At 39.0% G+C, this 12659-nt stretch overlaps 1 protein-coding gene across 1 annotated transcript in view; it reads left to right on the plus strand.

Annotated features, from left to right (window-relative positions):
• The first annotated feature begins 1939 nt into the window (after nucleotides 1-1939).
• Nucleotides 1940-12659, plus strand: part of LOC139135269 (Y+L amino acid transporter 2-like) — a 69630-nt gene continuing 58910 nt past the window's right edge. The window contains exon 1 of the mRNA XM_070702574.1: nucleotides 1940-2675. Within this exon, the coding sequence (XP_070558675.1) occupies nucleotides 2156-2675 (520 nt within the window). The 5' untranslated portion in view covers nucleotides 1940-2155. The remainder of the gene's footprint in view (nucleotides 2676-12659) is intronic.

Raw genomic sequence — 12659 nt, forward strand, 5'->3', positions numbered from 1 at the left:
CCAATATGGCCACCAGGCGGCCATTTTATTACAATGTTTTCATGTACAGAGCCATTTCTCAGGCATATCCGCATGTTTCGACCAATTTTATTCAAAGTTGGTACAAGGACATCGACCAATGTCATAGCTATGCACATCAATTTGTTTTGTGATGCGATCCAATATGGCCACTGTGCGACCATTTTGTTACGATTTTTTCATGTCCTGAACCATAACTTAGACATGTATCAAGTGAATTCATTCAAAAGTATTTTTATCACAGACCTAATGAAGAGGACTCTATCCTCTCTGAGGACCTGTAATCAAAATACCCATTAACAAGTGGGGACTGTGTCATCAACGGTGACTTGTCAATAATAATATTGCTCGTTTTACACATAACAACTGCATTGTGAGGCTTAAGACTTGGTATTTCATCATGCTACAAGAAGTTTAACAAGGAACTCCAGCTTCAACAAGGAACAAAAATGCTGAAAAATATTTTCTGTCTGTCATGGTGTAAACAATTTTGGTGGCCCACCCCTTACCTTCCCTGGAATTTTCATGGCCCACCCCAAGAACACTCATTTTTTTTTCGTGCCCCCCCCCCCATTTTCTCTCCCGGCCCCCCTGCCGTTAAATGTGCTCGGTCCCAAACAGCGTGCCGATATCCCGTGTGTTTCCATCACGTGAGTGGACCGGATTCCATAATCACGAAAAGCAAACGACTTTGTTCGGTGATGCATAGGGTCGAGTCTCTAACCGTTGAATATCATTTCTTTAAAACGAGGACATTCTTTGTCCTTGACCTTCATAGTATAACTCGCAGAAATTGTTCAATTTTTTGAAGTGGTTCACCGTGCATGTTGGCTGAAGTTTAACTAAACTCGGCAAATGCTTGCATTCATTCACAGACCTTGACAGCTTGACAGTGATTGAAATACTAGCAATGAAGAACAAACAACGTAAAAATGGGAGGACAATCACCTTGACGAAGACATTATGCGACACAAGGGGAACAATTGTGTCATCCGATGTTAGTCACCATTTTTGATTTACGAGAACCCACATCAAATAATAATGATTTAAAAAAAAAAGATAAACTAGGCTCATCCACCAAGCGACCTAGTTTCTTATATCCGCTCAAATTGTTGACTCCACCGTCAGCGGTTCCGCGGGGTGTGTTCCTCGTTACACACGCGATGGTAGAGAGAGATTGCAATAGTTTGATTGTGTGCGTGGTTGTTTTGCTGACCTTCTAAAAATCTTGGGGATAACCGACGATTCCTTTTGCAACCGTGATGAAGTCTGTTTTTTTCCTATGCCCCTAAATCTAGAAGCACAAATATGTTCAATATTCATCTCATCATATCGTGTATTGATATTGTTGTATTTTCAACGATAACATGATTAATAAATCACGAGTGAGACACGTAAAACATCTCCTGAAGATGATAGTGTATCACACGCCAAAGTCAACAACACTAGATCAATTCAGTAAGTGGAGGTGGGGAGGGGGGGGTCAAGCTGCCAGGGAAGGGTATAATATAGAGGTTTAGGAGGAACATTATATGATGCAATGATGAAACTTGGGATCTAAAATTAGTTTAGCTGTATATACGTCATAATGTGTTTGTTTCGGTTTGAAACATTGAAGCTATAGGTGCCTCAAGAACCCTTCAATTCTTTTTCTCCTTCGCTGACAATTATCTGATTTGATACCCTTGAGGGTTTAGTGATATATATTTTTCAAAGAAAAATCTATGCCTCCGATAAATCATCTGCCGACTCCCCCCCCCCCCCCCGCAAATTACCAAGGAAGAGTCCCTCACCGTGATAATCACTTCGTATTTGCTCTGTTACGGGCAACGTCTGGGCGTGGACGCTGCAAGCCTGGTCCGATTGACGGTTTGTCAATATATGCATGATGTTCATCTGTAATCGTTAAACGACAGATAACAGTTCAAAGTCTAAGAGGACTGTTCGAGATCCTCAGTGAACATCACATGGCGCGGTGGAACAAGCTTTGTGACAAACCTGTGGCTTACAACAACGTTAAGATTTCTCGTGGAATGGATCCCATTGGACATCTTATGTCTGTTTTATAGTGTATTACAGGTTTCTGTCGTGACGGGTATTTGTTCTGACAGGGTAGCGGAGTGGGAATTTCTAAACCATGTCTCAAACCGAAACAATGGATCAAACCGATGGGAAAGAGCTGCGACAAAGGAATGGGACCGGCGCGAACCATGTCGGGGATCAACAAGTGTCTGAGAAATCAGACGCCGTCGCCATGAAACAGTCTATATCCCTTCCAGAGGCAATTGCCATCATCGTCGGCTCTATCATCGGATCTGGAATCTTCATCTCGCCTAAAGGAGTTCTAGAATACAGCGGCTCTGTCGGTACGGCTCTGATAGTGTGGGGACTAAGTGGTTTGGTAGCTTTTCTTGGCGGGCTTTGTTACGCCGAGTTAGGATGTGCCATACCTAAGTCCGGAGGCGAGTACACCTACTTGAACGAAGCCTTCGGGCCTTTCCTTGCCTTCCTGATGCTCTGGATCAACTTTCTCATCGTGGCACCGGGCAGTGTGGCCATCATCGCGCAGACCTTTGCTGTGTACCTGGTCGTTCCTTTCTATGGAGACTGTACTCCGCCAATATGGGCCGTTATACTCATAGGAGAGGCTTGCATCAGTAAGTATATGTATATTTACATTGTAATCTGACTGTTGCTATTCTTTTCTGAAGTGGATTCCGGGTCAGGGAATGTCATCAGGGTGAAATCTATAGATGAATCTTTCAGGTAAGCCAAGGCTGAGAGGGTTTGATTTGTATATTTCTTGTCTTGCCAGTCTGTCCCTGCAGCCTGAATCAGAAAGTGCCTAGAAACACGGTAAAAATGTACTTTCATTGCCGTCTTTGTTTTCCGTGTCCTGTATCTTCACATATCAAAGTCGATGAAGCATCTCAGATCTATCAATCTGTATATGCATATAGTATACCTATGTATCTTTACATGTAATAATTTTGTTTCTTGAGCGAAACAACTGACTGTCAACATTTGATAATACAAGTAAAATATATTACATGAGTCTTAAGGAGTAAAGCACCCTTTGTCTTCGGATACTACCCGTCGCAAGCTTGAACTTAACAATTCTGTATATACCTACCATGATAATATATAATTCCTTGAAGTCAAGGAACAAGTATCGATGCGTTTTCGGTCCCTTGAGTTGAACTCCGAACATCTATAACATGCTGTATAGTAAATAAACAGTTACGCTGTGTCGAGAAATGACAGCCGTTTTTTTGGGTTTTTTGCTCGATAAATGTCACATGAAATACAATAACAGCAGAAGACCATCTTCTTACTTGCGAGACAAAGGACACTCAGTTTAAATCTAAAATATTCTACGGTATATCAAAGTCAACATATTTGATCGATGATGGCTATAGTCCCGTGTAAGAACCAAGGAACGTTTATCTTTGACTGGGGTTAAACAACATCTTGTAAAAGTGTCAAACATGCTGAGTACAATATAGCCGCAACTTCTTATGATTTTTTCGCTTATTTTTATTTGTGTTTGTATGAAAAATGCAACAACTACTTCTTCCAAACCTGCGGAAACATCCATGTTTGGCTTGTCAACACATCGTCTATTCTTATCAAGTGCATTGTTATGTTTGACACTAATCTAAACTAAAATTAAATTCGATGTGATGCATGTAAAAGATGGGCCGACTTTGTCCCTTTAAAGTTAACTCATCAAAACTTTGCGCAGACGACAAGTGATATTTGCTGATATGCATCAAAATGCATGGGACATGTCAAAAAACCCTAACACAATAACAACATTTTATATATATATAAACAGAGTACGCGTGTCAACCCCCCTCCCCACACATAGCAACCTTCAGGAACACACACTTGCCAATAACCACCCCCGCTCAGGGGAACAATCTTTGCATTGTTAACATTTCTGATTATGACGCAATCTCGACAACAAAGGTTCCCCTCTATTGTCCATGGTTGTACAGTTTATCGCAAAGGTATCAAAAGTCACCTCATGATCGTAAAGTCGACAGCCATTATGAAGTACGAGCTTATCTCGATGAGAACAATTATCCGTGTGACCGTTGCGAGACGTAAAGCTGTTGAATGCTTAGGGTTACACACAAAGCCAAGCACCGCAATAATGATTATGAGTTTGATGATAACGTGCTTAGTCGAACAGTAAGTTTTTTATGTATGTACAAAAATTGTCGATAACGCTAGGCGATCAATGCAATCACCTGTTACGGAAAAAGTCGATCCAAACACATATCCTCGGAGCTTTTTTCCAAGTGTCCTTGATCAAAGCGTAATTCCTACTATTTTCTATACAAGTATGTTTTAAGGTATCATTTTCAGCACATGACGACTTGCTCAAATTTCCTCTTTCAAAAAGTCAACTTCTAGAGCCCTTTTCAGGGTTCGGCCCACAGACTATACAGCCTATCATGATTGTGATATGAAGTTACGACACAGTCCGAGCCAGTGGTATTTAACGTAGACCAAACAAAAGTCTGCAATATAATGTCTTGATTTTTAATCTTTCTAATCAAGAATACACACGATCTTATCAGGCTCTACACTCTCGGGGATCAAAATTATGAGATCATGATATTCCATAATGGCAGGAGAAGATCACTATCAATATATTGTTTCGAAACAGTTCACTGACCAAGAATCAGGTATCCATGCATGATCGAAGACAGTAAAAGCCGAGGTGTAGGTTTAAAATGTACAAGCTTTTCGTAGTTTTAGGAATAAAATATACCAGGAAAACGTCAGGATTTATACATATAATCGTGCTCACATAAGATAGAATGAGAGAGAGAGAGAGAGAGAGAGAGAGAGAGAGAGAGAGAGAGAGAGTGAGAGAGAGAGAGAGAGCATTACAGATTACCGGCTGCATATGAAAAGACGTTTTTGAACCATACGGGTGTGGTGAAAACATCATTTTTTAAAAGTAATAACCCCTCCTACCAAATAAAAAATGCTGACTCCCTCGGAAGTCACGATGATAAGAGTTCAATCACCCCCTCCCGCCACATTGCTGAGTAAATTATGAAAACTTTGTAGATGTGTGTGTTCCGTTTCATTTGCAGATGTGTTGAAATAAGTAGTATTTATCTTGGCATCACAGTATTGTGCACCTCGAAAGTGAAAGACTTCGACAATTGCTGAAACTTTTCTCAATAAAGCTTTCAACCATCTCTTTCAAAATCAAATCGGGGATTACCGTGCAAATTTTGGTACCAGAGAATTAAATTACATAACATTTACCGATATCTGAAATTCAAAATGACCGTCATCCTGTCGATTTTCATAAGTAAGACGTTAAAGACTGTATTTATTCCACGAATGAGCCTACTAAGGCAGTAATTGTGTGCATTAGAGTGTTCGAATATCTGTCCTCGTGGCCCATTCTACCTCATAAGTCAGACTTCAGTTTTCCACGATACAAAATGGCAAACAGTATGGCACACATACTTTTTGAGTTGACAGTAAAAATAACGGCAACGAGTTTTTTTACAAGACCTTGCAACCTGCTCTTCTTTCAGATATTGTACATACAGTATGCCGTGTATAGCAAGGTTCATAACCTTCCTTGTCATTTGTATCGCTTCCAATTTCATTGTACACGATACCATCACCATCTTCATCCTCTTCATCGGGTGTATCTTTGTCTCTGATCTGTCACTTTTTATGTTCTCCACTAAAAGTGGATCAAAATTCTTCTCTTTGTTTCTTTTATTTCCCGGTCTTTCCTTTTCTTTTCCAACTTTATTTAATAGCATTTGCACTGAATTGCCACCACGACTCACTCTTGCAAAACTAAAAATTTTATCAGAAATTCTTTTTCCCCGTCGAAATAAAATGTCCTTCGACAATTCTCCAACTTAGCCAACTATCAAAGATACCGGAATGTAAGGTCATGCAGGGGAGCTGAAACATGACCAATTATGTAGGTCTATTGGACCACCGCGACTACTCCTTGGTAAGGCAGATCCTTGCTCAAGAACGCGATATTGCAGCGACATACAAGTATCCAGCTCCCTAGTAGTTAGGTAGAGAGGGGTACTGCGGCTGTTGCATCATTATACAAGCTGAAATATATTTCACATTTATTTCATGTAGGCCCAATATTTAAAAGAGTTGCAATACAAAAAATATATACCACATATATTTCGTGCTCGTCAAGTGCAGTATCAATACTAGAAAATAGTTATATTTTTCTAGTATTAATACTGCACTTGACGAGCACGAAATATGTGGTATATATTTTTTGTATGAAAAGCAATAGAATATAGAAAGCAAAGACACATTTTATGTATGTATGTATGTATGTATGGATGGATGGATGGATGGATGGATATGTATGTATGCATTCCAAAATAAGTTTTATAGATCTATTTATTCAATAAGGGTTAGTTATCAACAGCACAGCCATGCAACAGGGAACAGTAGAGTTTCAAACAAATACAAAGATTTTGTAGCGTCTATCCTCCATCGTGGTTTGCCCTATTTGAAGCAAAGCGTGCCAAGAACCTGTCATTTCCATTCTGCTGGTACAATCTATGACAGAACACTCAAATTTGTTAAGGCGAGGCGTTAATGATACCAATGATACTGGTAATACTGGAATTCAAACTTCGGTGAAATGAGTTCAGAGAATGATAAAATCGGAGAATCAGCGCCATTTCTTTGAATATTTTCACGCTGAAACAAATGTTTTGACTTAGGGTATTTTTGAAAGTCAATTTTGCAGTGTGGAAGAAAACCTTTTCTCTTTGCAGTTTTCAAATTTAAAATGACGCTTTCAGGATTTCTCGGCTTCCCCCTCTCCACCCCACCCCCGCCTTACAAACTGAACGCTCCCTCAGATGCTGAATTCGGCGATGAAAAAAGTGCGCCTCCAGCGCCAAAGGGAGTGGCCAGACAGTCCAACACTCTGACTCATACTACACCACTGGAACTCGAGCCGTACTTAATTGAATTCTAGGTGCATGCATTTGATGGACATACAGCCACAGGATATCAATACACATACCAACATATATTTAGGTGATGAACGGTTAGAAATAAATGAAATAAATAAAGTAAACAATATACTTTATGTATTAATGTATTTAGTTACATATGTATTATTCGTTTTGCGACCTGCGAAAATTCATTACCTTTTCGGTAACGAAGCCGAACGTTAAAAGAGTGAAAAGGTTACAACCAAAATAACGTGCAGCTGGCTCGGAAGGTTATATCTGATTGGTCAATTCTCACTATTCACCGCATCTTAGGGAGTCTATTGTGTATAATTTAATGGTAACGGTAAGATTCAGCCAACCACTTGGATAACAGCTTCGGAGATGCTGCACATTAGCTATAGCAGAAACTATAAGCTTAGCATGTCATTCTGTTTTAATTTTGAATCTTACTCGGTCCCTATGATGTTTCGATCCAATGCATCCAGAAAATCTATTTACAATCCATATTTCACTAGGGTAAAGTAACATTTTTCTGGTCAAGTCACATCACATTAGATTGTGCACCGCGGAGTTTTATATTCGCCGCAGCGTTGAGGGCGTGCTCTAAAAAACCTCGTCAAGGGTCAAGTCGTCACAGGATCAAGTCGAATCCTATGGCGTGATCTTTACTTACACAAGATAATATCATATCTACAACATTGACAAAATTACTCGTTCAAAGTATAACTTAAAGCTGGCTTTTAGGGGTATCACGTGTACAGACTGCAAAAATCCAGCTTTCATTTACAAGATTGCAGGGCGGGGGGAGGGTAATTTTGTCTTTCAAAAAGACTTTGTGATCTCATCGTAATTTATATTATTATGTAACAAAGACAACCAGATATGAACTGAAAATGCTCTCGTGTTTCATTATATATTGCAGTTATGTGTAAATATGAACCTGTGCCACATGTTTGCAACTTCATTGAAAGTATTATGATCAACATAATGAACAATGTTTATCGCAGATTAATTCTAAATGGTCATGAAGTATGCAAATATGGAATTAGCTGAAATAAAAATATTAAATTTCTTAAGCTGCTGTCATTGTATCACCTATTTATATAGCAAGTGCAATTACCTTTGGCCCAGTCCTTTAAGCCATATATGCCAAACTGTGAAAGCTCATTAGATATGCAAATTATAAATTAGCTGACATGAAAATGTGAAGTGACTTTCAATATTGTTTTAACCAGGTATATTCATCAATGTCCATAGCATGTTTTGCCAACTTTGATTAAGTAAATCCCAGTATACATCCGTAATTAGAAAAGATCATTGAAAATGCAAATTGCTTAATTTGGGAATTGGCTGAAGTAAAAATGCATAATGATTGTCAATAATGTTGTATCATAGTATCTTCAATCAAGTTTTGTCAACTTTGGTCAAGTCAATTCAGATATATATCCCTAATTAGCAAAGTTCATTAAGTATGCAAATAAGAATTGGCTGAAGTTAAAATGCTTACAGACTTTCAATAATGTTGTATCATAGTATCTTCAATGTACATGACAAAATTCATCAACTTTGGTCCAGTTTATCCAGGTTTATATCACTAATTAGCGAAGTTCGTTAAATATGCAAATTAGGAATTGGCTGAAGAGGAAATGCTTAAGGAATGTCAATAATATTGTATTAGGCCTATAGTGTCTTTAATATTCATAGCAAGTTTCATCAATTTTGATTTCGTCAATTGAGATATATCCCTGCTTAGGAAAATTCATTTAATATGCAAATTAGGAATTAGCTTAGGTAAAAATGTCGTATGACTTTCAATAATGTTATATCATAGTATCTTTGATGTACATAGCAAATTTCAACAACTGCAATCAAGTTAATTCAGATATATATCCCTAATTAAGAAAGTTCATTAAATATGCAAATTATGAAGTGCCTGAAGTAAAAATGCTTATTGACTTTTAAGAATGTTGTATCATAGTAATTTTAATTTCATCAACTTTGGTCCAGTCAATTTAGATATATGTCCCTAATTAGGAATGTTCATGAAATATGTAAATTATGAATTGGCTGAAGTTAAAATGCTTAATGACTTTCAATAGTTTTTAATCATAGTATCTTCAATATACATACCAAGTCGGTCAATTTTGATCAAGTCAATTCAGATACATGTATATATCCCCGATAAAGAAAGTTCATTAAATATGCAAATTAGCAACAATCTTTCATGTCACCCCTTAATGGTTCCCACTGCTGATATATCTTGGTGTAATCAACATTTGTAGAAAATCTCATCAAATTGTGTGCAGTCGTTCTCAAGGTATAGCCCTTTTTTTTCTAAAATCATTGATTATGCACATGAGCAAAAAGTAAGCAAGCCGCACACACCAAAAACTAATAAGTACTTGCCATTTGCTACCCGAATCTATGTACCAGATTTGATTCTTATCTGACTAGCCGTTTTTGAGATGTCGAGCGCACAGACTGATGGACAGACAGGCAGACAGGCAGACACACAGACACCGCTGCGACATCAGCCCAAGTGTGTGAACACGTGAGCTAAAAACTCGTGCGTCTCAATACAAACGCTGAGAGACCGTAACAGATTACGGCCATTTGGGGTTAACAACTTGCGTCAGTAGACTGCCTGGTCTTGATAGTTGACGTCAAATGACAAATCTTATCTGAAACTAAGAGATTGACTACTAGATTTTAGCAGGGACATGATGGTTAAATGGAAAAAAAAATCTGCCAAATAGTTCCGTCTCGCAGTTTTCCCCCAATTTTGAAATTTAGGGCAATTTATATCCGTACGTATGTTCTGCTTACGGCAAAAACAGGTAAAACCGTGGTCGGAGAAAACGGCGTCGCTTGTTTTAATTCCAAACACTCTGTCTCAAATATGGTGGTTTCACTGGGTTCGAACCTAGCAGAGAAGCAACGAAGTGCAACGATGCATGACAACACTGAAACACGTAATTTACACACACAGATACTGATAAGAAGCTGTGATGTTGCTATCGTCCGCTAGACTTCGTTCAAGTCGGTGAATTTCTAAAAATAAAATCATTTGCAGTAGTTTCTCATGTGTCTCTCCTTTCTCATACAAACCTATTTGGAATTTGGCAGCCCAGGCCAGGATTTCCTAGCGATTGAATGCGTTACCTTTGAGTCTTCGCAGTCGTAAGTTAGTTTCCACCGGATTCCGGAAAAACCTCCAGATGGCCGTAATCTGTTACGGTCTCTCGCACGGGTTTTTAGCTCACGTGTTCACACACTTGGGCTGATGTCGCAGCGATGTCCGTGTGTCTGCCTGTCTGCCCATCTGTCTGTGCGCTCGATATCTCAAAAACGGCTTGTCAGATAAAAATCAAATCTGGTACATAGATTCAGTTTGCAAATGGCAAGTACTTATTAGTTTTTGGTATGTGCGTTCACCCCACTCATCGCGTTCACCTCACTCACACGTTTCACATTTAAATAGAACATATCATCACGTTTACCCCACTCAAACATTCACAAATCACAGACTTGAACCAAGTCTAATTGTCCGATCGCACGGGTCCGTTACTTCACACTAACTACCGGCTGCCCGACGGGCGACAAGAGACCTTGGCAAGCGAAGATGCGATGTTGCCTATATAATCTATGATAATCAAACAAATCTTTGATCCTGGAGTTGTTCTGTTTCGGAACTTTATATTTAGTTTGAGGGAGTGTTCGGATAAGTGGGAGTGAGGATTGGGAGTGAGAATCTTCGTGGTAGAAAGTTGTCAAACTTTTCAAATATCCCTTGGAAAATGTTCAACTTGCAGTTGTTTTTCGCTTTTTCGAAGTTTAGGTCAATGCAAGTCAATCTAAATAAAGGTGAATTGGATGGCTGTATTTCAATTATGGGGATTCTTTCTGGCTGAGCGGGGCATACATGGCCATACTTTACAATGGGTAACTTTTTTCTCTCCCAAAAAGGTTGAAGTTCATTGTTCATAAATCCCGATGGCAGACAAGTCCACCATTTAGCATGAAAAGTTATGTCAATATTTCTGACGGAGACAAGAAAGTTATTCAGATTAATAAAAGCAATCTGGTATTAGACTCCTAAGTCATGATACTATGCAGTAAAAATGCTCATAAAATGATATGATCATGGAATACATGACTTACACATTCAGACTCAAACTATCAATTTCTTTTATTTTCTTAGTTAAACAAAATAAAGTTCATCGTATTCATTGGTCCGTGAAGACAAAGTACAGCTATATATTCTTTTCACAAATATTGATAAACCTGTACAGATTATCCTCATATTTCTGCCTGATCAGTGAATTTTATGCATTTTCGCTTCGCTTCGTCTTTTTTGATAAGTAAACCCTCCTCTGATCTAATGGTCTGTCCCTTAATCTAAATGCCGCGTAATCTAGGGTTTCCATTTGTAGACAATTTGCGATAGTCTATTTGTAATCGCAAAATTTGCTTGTCATCGTTGAATATCGTAACAATATGTTCAGTTGAGAACGAATCACTGTCAACCGACCCACCCTTCAGGCTACGTTTGCTCGGAGACAGGAGATTCAAGGGATATACTTTAACGTCTTTGCGTTGCACTCGTTGAACTGATGAAGAAACCAAAGAATAGACAATTGCGACAACGCAATAACGCCGGATCACCGGTTAAAACTGAATCAGAGTGTACGAACTCTGAGATGAGTGGTCACGTCGGCCTGAAACAACCTATATCATTGTTAGAAGGGATTTCGCTGACAATCGGGTCTATCATAGGGTCGGGAATATTTATTTCGCCAAAGGGGGTACTGGAATACAGCGGCTCTGTCGGTGTGGCTCTTATAATATGGGCACTGAGCGGAGTGGTTGCGTTTATGGGCGGACTTTGCTACGTCGAGTTAGGTTGCGCCATTCACAAGTCTGGAGGCGAATACACCTACCTGAACGAAGCTTTCGGGCCTTTCCTTGCCTTTTCTGTACTTTGGGTCAAATTTACGATCGTCACCCCGCAGGAATTGCCATAATCGCGCAGACATTTGCCACTTACATCGTAGTGCCTGTAACAGGAGACTGTGAGCCACCCCAGCTAGCCATCACTCTTGTCTGCGAGGCTTGTATCGGTGAGTACTTTCACAGACCATCATTCATTCTAATGCAATAGTGAACATAATTTTACAATAATTCATACGGCGAAGTATTTACCGCCTCCTTTCCGATTTATATAAATACATGTATTAATAATATTAATGAATTCTTAAGAAGCGCACTCCATGAACGTCTCAGTGCGTTGCACACAACAGTCTTAAATGCGACGAAAACACAGTTAAAAACTGAAACTATAATTACGGGTAAAATAGGAAAAAGGATGGATCTTCTAACTGCAATAAACAAAGTAACATTTCTAGCAAGGCGAATTTCTCCTCAGCAAAGGTGCACATATTGAAACCGCTCTTTGACCATATTGACGTTTTTCGCATTGTATGTTTTAGTGGCAGTGAGCAGGTAAGAAATAAAAGAAGAAAATTCGGCGACTCCATCTGACTGTTTGAGACACATCGTAGAGAAATACGATGTCTCCTTTCTTTTCAACGTAGATCTCAGAACTGTTCATTCAAAAATGACTTCGGGTATGTGAAGAAATAGGTGGCT

Source organism: Ptychodera flava, chromosome 6, assembly GCF_041260155.1.
Source record: "Ptychodera flava strain L36383 chromosome 6, AS_Pfla_20210202, whole genome shotgun sequence".
Taxonomy (NCBI): domain Eukaryota; kingdom Metazoa; phylum Hemichordata; class Enteropneusta; family Ptychoderidae; genus Ptychodera; species Ptychodera flava.